This window comes from Gavialis gangeticus, unplaced genomic scaffold, assembly GCF_001723915.1.
Source record: "Gavialis gangeticus isolate Ggan-Ray unplaced genomic scaffold, GavGan_comp1, whole genome shotgun sequence".
Taxonomy (NCBI): Eukaryota; Metazoa; Chordata; order Crocodylia; family Gavialidae; genus Gavialis; species Gavialis gangeticus.
Genome location: NW_017729024.1, coordinates 127,380,360 through 127,391,126, shown reverse-complemented (window position 1 = coordinate 127,391,126; position 10,767 = coordinate 127,380,360). Strand labels below are relative to the sequence as shown.

The window sequence follows — 10,767 nt, the reverse complement described above, 5'->3', positions numbered from 1 at the left end:
ACGGGCGGCGGTGCAGGCTGGAGGCGCCCAGCGCCGCGGACACGCACAGGAGCCCCCACGCCAGCGCCGCCAGTCCCATGGCTCTGCCCGGCTCCCGCGGCGCTGGGGCTGGGCAGGAGCCGCGCTCCGCCTCCCGCTGTCACGAGACCGGCTGCTGCGCTCGGGAGGACGGCCACAGCCCGAGCCGCGGGCCCGCTTTGAAGCCGCGTGGGGGGGGAGCAGGCCTCTGCCCCGGCCTCTTGTCGGGAGCCCCCGGGGAACCGGGGCAGGAAGGGACGCAGGGGTCGTCTATAGCAGTGGTCTCCAAAGCGGGGTGCGGGAAGAAAATATTAGAACTTGTAGTTATATTAGATAGGGGTGATTGATCAAAAAAGTTTGGAGACCACGGTTCGGTAGGGTGGCCATCATAGTGGACAGTCGGGTTGTCCTCTGTCCTCTATGAATACGAAACCCAATGCCTTTATGTCCTTGGCAAGTGAGGCTGCAAGTGAGAGAGAAACGGGGGAGGGGGGGGAATGGGGGCAGGAATTCTTTCTTCAAGAGAAAAATAGTGGACATAAAGGCATCAGGTTTTGTATCCAGAGAGAGCAGAATAGCAGAAAACCAGAATGTCCTCTACAGTGGCCACCTTAGTCATCTAGAATGGCTCCTGCCTGAGGCACCATCACCCCTATCCAAACTCATCCCTAGAAACCTGCACTCTGGCCTGTTTGCAGACCTGCGGTCAACCTGGACACTGCAGAGACGTCTCTAGTAGCTTCAGGCCCCACTGTTGAAAGTCCTGAGGCTCCTAGATGTGGGCTCGAGGCTGGGCGCAGTTTCCCCAAGGTCTGGGGATCAGGCCTAAGGTGAAGCAAGGCTGGCGTAGATTTGCTGTCTTGCACCTCTCCTGAGTGGCGAGAGGGGTTAGCCACATCAGCCTGAAGTCAGGCTGAAGACGGGAGAGATGTGCCTTCAGGTGCAGACATGTAACTCTTTGAATGTTTTACATACCCTCTCAACCCCAAGCATCTAGGCGCATAGGCCACTTTATATGAACATCTTAATAGCACACCGGGAATATCAAATACTGTTTTGAGCTGGTCCTCCTCGAACCAGTTCAATGCTACATGTGTCTAGCATCTGCCCTGTCCTCCAGGCATCCCAGCACCGCTCCTCATGCCTCCAAACTCATGCAAGGCAATGGGGCTGCTTTGCGATGTAATGCAGCCAGGACTCTACTGCCCAAAGATCTGGTGTCTGCAGAGATGGAGAAGCAGAAATTTTCACTTCCCTGTTAGGGACCCTCATTTTGGGTAAGGGGAGGTCAGGTTCTGGGGAAGGTGGTCTTTGTAGCCTCTTGGTGATGGTGAGTGCATGGTTGTGCCCACAACAGTAAACACCTGTCAATCGCTGGGTGGTTGTGGGGGGAAACAGAGCCAGTGCACAGTGGGCACTTAACAGAACAGACTGGCTGTCAATTCCCTGCTCCCACAGCACCAGGAAACCCTTAGTCTCCAACCCCTTTTCTTGTGTCCCCTTGTGAGGGCTCTTGGGGAAATTCTAAGCTCTAACCCCTGGAAGGCTTGATGGTTTGAGTACTCAACCAACCTCCACCTCTCTCCGTTGTGGAGGAGGCTCTTCTCAGCTAGACTGGCTGACCTGCTCCACCGGGCTTTAAACTAAGACTGCCAGGGAATGGGGGGACTACTGCCGCTGCTGGCCCACCGAGTGACCCTTGCAAAGCCAGCAGGCCAAGGCACATAAGGGATTCCACCTGAGCCCCAGCCCTGCAACAAAATGTAGGCAGGGCAAGGTCCCCTAAGGGGACATTTGCGTGTCTATACACAAATGTCAGGAGCCTGGGGAATAAACAGGAGGAAATTGTTCTTCTGCTAAATGCAAATAACTACGATGTCATTGGGATAATGGAGACCTGGTGGGACTCCAACCATGACTGGACCACGGGTATAGACGGCTATACCCTGTACAGGAGGGATCGAGTGGATAAAAGGGGCAGGGGCCTATGTCAAGGAAAGCTATGCGTCCCTGCAAGCTGACATTGACACCCACGGTGGATGACTTGAGACCCTCTGGGTTAAAATCCGTGGGGAACATAGCACAGGGGATACTATGGTGGCGGTCTACTACAGACCCCTTACCCTGAGTCAGGACCTTGACCAGGAGTTCACCAGGGAATTGGCTGAGACCGTATGATCCCAGTGTATGGTTGTCATGGGAGACTTTAACTACCCAGACATCTCATGGGAAGAGTGCTTGGCCAAATCCAAGTGGTCGCAAAGCTTTCTCTCGTGTGGATGACCTCTATCTGACACAGGAAGTCTACGGGCCAACAAGAGGTAAAGCGCTGCTCGACCTCAGACTGGCAACCGGGGATGACCTAATCAGCAACCTAACAATCAAAGGGAAGCTGGGTGACAGTGATCATGAACTGATCACCTTCACCATCTGCCGTAAAGCTGGCAAGTCAGTCAGTAATACAGAAGTCCTCGACTTCAGGAAAGCTGACTTTGACAAGCTAACGAGGCTTGTCAGAGAGGCCCTAAAAGGCCACAACCCAATGGAGAGGGGAGTCCAGGATGAGTGGATGCTCCTCAAGGGAGCAATCCTGGATGCGCAAGCAAAGTCCATCCTGTCTCAGAGGAAAGGCAGCAAAAGGGCACAGCAGCCCCCTTGGCTCTCCAGGGAACTGGTGGACCTCCTGCATCTTAAAAGGAAGACCTACAAAGGATGGAGGACTAGAACCACCACCAAGGAGGAGTACTCTGCTTTAGTCCGGACTTGCAGAGAGCAAATCAGGAAAGCCAAGGCTGCGATGGAACTCCAGCTAGCTACAAATATCAAGGACAATAAAAAGTCCTTTTTTAGATATGTGGAGAGCCAGAGGAAAAGCAAGGGCAACACTGGACTCCTGCTAAACCAGATGGGACAACTGACACCCCGGAAAAAGCAAACTTGCTAAATGGGTACTTTGCCGCAGTTTTTCACCAGTTCTATGGGACGGCCTGCCCACTATGGGTTAGGGAGGCCTGGGTGAGGGAGATTCCTTGCCCTCCATCGAAGCTGACCTTGTAAAGGAACACCTTGACAGGCTGGACACCTTCAAGTCAGTCGGCCCTGACGGGTAACACCCAAGGGTACTCAGGGAGCTGATCTGGTGGCCACCTATACGTTTATCAGGGGTGCTCATTAGGATCTGGGGGAACATCTGTTCACCAGAACCCCCCAAGGGATGACAAGATTGAACGGTCACAAACTCCACTGTGACCGATTCAGGCTGGATGTAAGAAAGAACTTCTTTACTGTCCAAGCCCCCAAGGTTTGGAATAGACTGCCACCAGAGGTGGTTCAAGCATCCACTTTGAACGCCTTCAAGACACATTTGGATGCTTATCTTGCTGGGGTCCTATGTTCCCTGCTGACTTCCTGCCTCCAGGGCAGGGGGCTGGACTTGATCCTCTGGGGTCCCTTCCAGCTCAAATGTCTATGAAATCTATGAACCTTTGGCAGTAATACAATCCCTGAAAGGTAAGGGTTCTACTTAGAAACCTCAGCAGTGTATGCATGTTCAACTACCGTCCAGGAGCAACTGAGAACCAATTCCCAATCAGTGACATTCTTGGAACAGTTAAAGTGTTTTGTCTGTCTGCACCCCGAAAGGCAACCTAAATTAGAGGTGCATAAGCCCCTTAATGAGAGGGGAAAGGAGTTGGGGGAAATGTCCCAACCAGTAACTTGGCAGGGGTGAAAACATCAGCTGCTGCCAGAAGCTGTGCATTCATATTTGCATTTGTGATCATCACGGTGGCAACTGGAAGTTCTTGCTTCAGCCTTGCCCTGGGTGCCCAACTGTGTCTATACACTACTGTGCATAAGCATTCATGATTCCCAAGCTCACTATGCTTCATCTTGTTAAGTGAGCTAAGGCTCATGAAAGCTTATGCATCTCTGATTTAGTTAAGTGCCTCTCTACCCTGCCTTCTTACAGAAAGGACAAGGAGCCTGCTACCACTTGCAGCCACAGGTTATTTCTCAGGTGATAGAGACCTATATTTATGTAGGTGAAGGCATGGGCTTTTAATCTTACCCCCTCTTACATGTATTGATTTATCTGGTAATTGTATCTGGTTTACGCAGCACATGAATGTATTATAATCTCTTGCTTCATCAAAACCTTGAGGAGAGGAGGGAGAAATGTTGCTTTGCACTGGGTCAAGTAAACACTGTCTATCGTGATGTGCAGTGGAATGACCACTGATGTTAGTAGATTTCCACAGACATCAGAGGAAGAACTTGGCCTTTGTAGGTTTATATGCTATGTGTTCAAGCCCTTGTTGCTTTTATAAGTCAAAATAAACATGTGCTCCCTTTTGAGGGTCACAGCTACTTCAGTTTTGCCCTGTTTTGCCTCTTTCCCTAAACTCTTGTCTATTTCTTACTCCTGTCTCTGTCACTGTAATTCTCCTATGTTCTTTTCTGCATTTCCTTTTCTACTGTGACTTCTAGTTCCCTGTCCAAAGTGTTTCATTCCAAATCCTACCATCTGCTACAATGCTGTGGATCAGTAGTTTTCTGATGGATCTTTTCTTGTGTCAGAAAAGATTTTGCTCAAATTGAATTTTTCCATAGGAATGTGGTGACTTTAGCAAGTTTTCTTCTTAGAATTACCATCAGTTTTTAAAATGTGCTCTGATAAAAGCTGAAATATTCTGTTTCAGTTTTATCAGGACTATTTCCATTTCTCCTTTCAAAATGGCTTGTTTGCACATAAATTTTTATTGCAAGAAAAATCTGAATTGGGATGAAGCATTCTGATTTTATTGAAATGTAATTTTTTAAGATTTTGATTCAGTAAAAATAATTATGTTCCAGTGGAACAGTGCAACAATCCTCCTGTGTGCAAGATAATGAAGGTTTGAGGATTTAATCATTTTAAGCATTGCACAAATAGCTGGATGGATAGACAGCCGTGTATCTCAATGACAAGACAACAAGGCATTGTATAAGCAGCTTCTTAGGGAGGACACAATTGGGAAACAAAACATGAATGAAAATGTTGTAACACTGGGGAAGTTTTTTTGAGATACCAAATGGAATGTGAGGTTAGAAAGTGACAGCAGTGTGAGCCCCTTGCCTTGGACTGCCATCCTGCCTTGGTTGAGGGAGAGGATACAGACTTAGAAAATGAAATAGTTGGCAAAACAGTGCTGGTGAGAGCTGCCTGATCTTTAAAAGCAGGTACCAAAGACATTCAGAAACTCTACTGAGGGAGCATAAGTATCTGTTTATGTATAGTCTTATATGATCATTGATAAGTCAGTTAATAGTGGGTCAGCATCCTTTATGTTAAATAGTCCTGTATTATGCTGAAAGTCCCACAAACCATATCTGCACTGAAATAGTTACAGAGGCGTGGGAGAAACACACACACACACACTTCAAAGCAAGGAAAATTAAAGTTTGAGGAACATGCTTTTGCTGCTCCCACTCTTGGAGCTCACAGCTCCCCATATAACTTCCTTATGCTTCATTCTCAAAGATAAAAAAAAAACTGTGGCATGCAATAGATTCTTCTAATGTATGATATAGTTTAGGGCTGTCTAACTGGTGGCCCATGTGTTGCAGGCAGCTCTGAAGGGTTGGCATGCAGCCCCCAGACTCTCACCCAGCTGCCATTTCTCTTCCCCACTTGTTCCTGCTGTGGCAGCTGGGAGGGTGCTGGACTGCCTGAGCTGCACACATGGCAAAGAGAGCCCGCCTACACTGCAGATGGGTGGCGTGTGTGGCCGGGAGTGTATGGGTGCGCCAAAGGAAAGGCAAGCTGCTTGAGCAGTGGGGAGGCGGCCCATGTGGCAGGGAAATGGGGGAGCCAGGTTGCCCACACTGTCTGGTTGGGAGAGTGATGCCAGCTCACCTCCCCCCTTCTCTCAGCCACACACACCACACAGGGAAAACTGGACTGCTTGTGCTTGTAAGATGCACACAGCTGGAGGAGAGCTGAACAGCCTTGCTCTGCCTCCCAAACTGCACATGCAGTAATATGTATCCTTCCCACTGTGGGGAGGGAGCTGGGCTGCCTTTGCTGGCAGGGGGGCTGTCCCCACAGCCCCTGCATGCAGCTGAGGCAGGGGAGACCTGGGCTGTATGGACAGTTAGAGGGGTGGGGGTGGCACTGGGCAGCCCACATGGTTGGGGACACCCTGGGGGGGCACCCATATGACATGAAGTCCCTGTGTCTGTGGCCCATGTGGCATCCAACCCCTGGCTTCCTGGAAGTTGGACAACCCTGCAATAATGCAAATCGTGACCTCTGATCTCAGGCACAACACAGTTGCATATGTGCATTAGCAAAGCATGTGTTCTGAGGGAAGGCATATGAGAATGAAGTTCAGGTCCTCTGCTGAAGTGTGAGTTAGTGGAATGCATTACGTGCTTTATATCAGTATTACGCTGTCTTATTCTGTGGGAGGCAGAAAGGATGTTTGAAGATGAAAGCTCTGCTCATGGGAGTTATTAATGGGTGTATGCCTGGCAAGACTTGTTATGATCAAAGATTCCTTGATCATGATCCCTGATTGTGAAGCTTAGGTGGACCCAACCTCCCACAGAAACCACAGACAACCCTCATATTTGTTCCCTTCTTCCATGGTCTTTTAGATTCATCTGGATGGTAGGGGAAGCCAATGGAACATCAAGCTCTCTGTATACATTTCCTACCATCTACCAGTTGTGCAATATCCCCACTGGGAATGTTCTTTCTTTATCTGCTGGCATTACCAAGCTAATAGTCTTCCTCTGGCTTATCATATCAACAGCTAAGCTGGAGGTCACTGGCTGTTCAGAAAAAGTTTCTGAGGAGTGAGGATGCCTTAAATTTAGATGGTTTAAAGGAAATGTGTCATGACTTTTCTGTGCAACCTCTTCTAGTCTTCAACTTACTGACCTATTCCTCTGTAACCAAGAAGTAATCAGAAGAGCAAGTGGTGCTTCTCAGCATAGTTTCCAGCAGTTCTAAAAAAAAGAGTTATGTATTTAAAAATAATACATTTTGAACTGTTACACTTATAGCGTTGAAGATTCTGCATCTGAAATAAAGAGGAAGTACATTTCAGAGATTTTTTTGAGGTTTTGGAACTCAGTATGAAGTAAGAAATTCAACAGCACCAATAAAAAATGCTTCCCTTAAAAAAAAAAGGACAACTAACCTGAGTTACAAAGAAATATAAATGGTACATCAAGATGAAATCTTAACTATGGTGACACATTTACACTTCCACATTGTTACTTTTACAACTAGCAAAGGCTGCTGCTAATGTCATGTTTCCCTCTTGCCATTCTGGATTTGTGTTACTAAGTCATAGACCAGCCTGGGGAGGCTGCTGTAACTTACACACGGAGCCACTTGAGCCCAACTCCTAGGACTGTGGATGTGACATAACTTTTTTACCTTCTAGTCTCTCACTTCAACTTTTACGCTGCACCTTTTTGATGTGAAATGCAAAACCTCACCCCCATTCTGTTGTGCAAAGTCTTGTCTTGATTGTCTTTCCCTGATTTCATTGATTCTCATTAGGGCAGGGAAGATGGTTTTTATCTGTGCTTCTAAGTTGTGCAAAGGTATCGCTTGGACACATGCCAGTATGTACATGTAAATGCACAGAGTTAATAATAGTTAATAATACATTGCACTTCTATGGAAATTTTAAAAATCTAGCAAGGAGATATCATTCATGAGAGGACCCTCTTGTTTTTGGTTTCTGTTAAAAAAAAAAAGTATCTAAGCTTTCTTTTTTAAAGCAAAATTATAATCCTCTTGAAATGCCTTGAAAATGTCATTGATTGCTAAGATTAAAAAAAAAGATATGCAGCTGTATACTTGTGCAGTAGTAGGAGGACAGTGTGTCCTAAAGAGTCCAACACCCATGACTTAGGTCAAATTAGCTAATTTGGGTTAGGGTGTATCCTAAAGAACCCCTAAGTATTGGGGTATGATAATCATGGACAGAAATCAGATGAGAGGGGATTTCAAAATAATTGTTTTGTCACCTGCCCCACAATGTTAACACTGGATAAAATGTAGTAGCCCCTCTGAATGCACCCACTTGCTATGCATTCATCAGCCGCTGGAAAGTGAGCTCTCTTCTGTCCCTTCCTCCCTCTGACATTTCTAAGTGGGCGTAGAGCATTCACAGCATAGGCCCTGAGCCCCATTCTGCAGTCAGCCCCTCCTGAAGTGCACAAGGAGATGAAGAGGAAGCGGGGCCTTATTGCCGAGTAGAATTCTGTAGTCTTTACAGGCTTATCCACATGGGAAGTTAGTGCAGGTGTGAATTTACTGTGTATGGTTACCATATTTCCAGGTCCAAAAAAGAGGACACCTGTCACCAGGGGGGGTGGAACATGATGGTGGAAAGTAGTGACATACCAGTGCCCTGCCCCTGCCCATTCTGTTGCCCCTCACTGATGAGCCACACACGCCCAACCCTGCCAGTGCCCCTCACTCCCAAACAGCAGTACCCTGCCCCCCCACCTCTTGCTGGCACCCTTCACTACCAACCCGCAGCCCCCTGGCACTGCCAGTGCCCTGCACACCCAACCCGCAGTCACCCGCCCTGTCCTCTGTGCCCCTCACCCCTGATCCACAGCCCCTGCCCCACTCTCAGCCCTGGCGCTACCCCTCACTCCTAGCCTGCAGCCCCTTGCCCCGCCAGTGCTGCTGGTGCCCCTCTGGACCCACAGCCTCTTTCCCCCCGGCCCTGCTGGTGCCCCTCACTCCCGACCCCGGACCCCTGCCCCCCAGCTCTGCAACCAAGCAGCTCCCGTACCGCGAGTGCACCCGCGCCCTCTCCCAATTTACCTGGCTTGGTAGAGCCTGCACGGGGAGCACGTGACCCCCGACAGCCAATCACCTTGCCTGAAGCAGCCAGCCCCAGACGGCAGAAAACCCGGACGTTTGCTGTTATTTTAAAAGCCTGCCTAGACGCAGCACAGGGGTCCAAAAAAGAGGACATATCCGGGAAAATTCAGACGCATGGTACCCCTGTCTACATTGTCCAAGCTTTTCACATGGAGACTTCAGCAGGCACTAAGAGTTTGTCTACAAAGGGACACTCAGGAAAATCAGTCCAAATGAACTATAGGTGTAAATGTAAAGTGGACCAGTGAAACCCCCTGCTTAGATCCTCTTGTTGCTTCTGGAAAGGAAGGTGCGGTTACTTTTTCAGCTGCATTTGACCTGTCATCACCCTGGCTTCCGTGCAAACAAGCAGCTTCGATTAGGGCCTTTGCATCGGCTCCTGATCTAATTTCTCCTACCTTATCTTAAGCTGCACAAAAGGGAGAACAAGAGAAGTGAAGAACAAGGAGAAGGTCAAGAATAATGGGATTGAGTACTTGTTTCAGGTAAGACTTTTCTTGGAACAGTTTCACTCTTTGGTGTTGATTCATGGCTTGTAAATAATCATTGCCAGAGTTAAGATCTAGGAGATCAAAAGTGGCTACAGCGCTACAAGATGAGGGAGTGTTTTTCTGGAGATTTGTGCAGAGCTTGGCCCAGAGTTGCAGATGCAGGACACTAATAGAATAATTGCTTATCAATTCAGAAGCATATGGTCATTGCCATCTGGACACTCACAACTCGGACTGCTGTTGGTCTGTAGCCAATCGATTTGATGAAGGCAGCTTGACTTGTAATAGAAGTGTTTGCTGCTATTAATATGGTACTGCCTCTCCCTGTTGTAAGGCTTGACAGTCCTCAGGAAGTTATTGATGGTACTGCATGTATGGGATTTTCCAAATGCAGGGGTGGGCAAAATACGGCCTGTAGGCTAGATCCAGCCTGCTAACTGACTGGATCCAGCCCACAGATGCCCCCATGGCATTCTGCATGGGACTGAACTTCACTAGCTCCTTCCAGGGCAGCCCACACATTGCTCTCTGCAGGGACAGCCACGGATTACACCACCGGGACAAGCTTTGCTGCACACCCTCCCCTCCTCCCACTCCTTCCACTTACCGCCAGCTGGCTCCTGGGACCTAGCTCCCAGGCAGCCTCCTTCCACATGTGCACATGCCCCCCGGCAGGACATGCAGGGAGCAGATTGAAGCTGGGCCCCAGCCCTGAGCTCTCACCACCCCATGACCTAAACCAGTGGTCTCCAAACTTTTTTGATCACATACCCCTATCAGTAAAAAATTTTTGAGCACACACCCCCAATATATGTATATTTATATAAATAGAAGTTCTAATATTTTCTTCCCACACCCCAGTGGATCATCTTGCATACCCCCTGGGGTGTGCACACCCCACTTTGGAGACCACTGACCTAGACTCACCCTCCCCTCCCGGTCCAGAGGATTGCTTACCTGCCCAAAGCCCCATAGGGAGTTTTGGTGAGTTGTTGGGCGGGTGGGTGCTGACCCAGCCCACGACAGCTCGTCAAAACCCCATAAGTGGCCCTCTGGCCCAAATAATAGGTTCTTCTCCATTGTGTTCCATGACCTCATTGATCACTACAGTGAATTTACCAATGTGAACATGGAGTGGCCTGGAAAAGTTGTGATGCTAGAATTTTCAGGAACTCTTGCTTGTGTTCTCTAATGAAAAAAGTGTTTTGCTAAAACTGGGGGACTTTGCTTGCCCTCTGCTGTACTAGCTGATGGAGTTTTGGATCATAGCACAGAACTGTTTAACTACAACTAAAACAGCTGCAGCTTAGTAGTAGAGCATACCTTTGGGAGGTGGAAGAGCAGATGATTTAAGTTTGT

The 10,767-nt window shown here is 48.5% G+C and overlaps 1 protein-coding gene across 1 annotated transcript in view; it reads right to left on the bottom strand.

Annotated features, from left to right (window-relative positions):
- The window catches only part of HEXB (hexosaminidase subunit beta), a 62,323-nt gene extending 51,942 nt beyond the window's left edge, over positions 1-10,381 (bottom strand). The window contains exon 1 of the mRNA XM_019518243.1: positions 10,366-10,381. Within this exon, the coding sequence (XP_019373788.1) occupies positions 10,366-10,381 (16 nt within the window). The remainder of the gene's footprint in view (positions 1-10,365) is intronic.
- Positions 10,382-10,767: the final 386 nt, after the last annotated feature.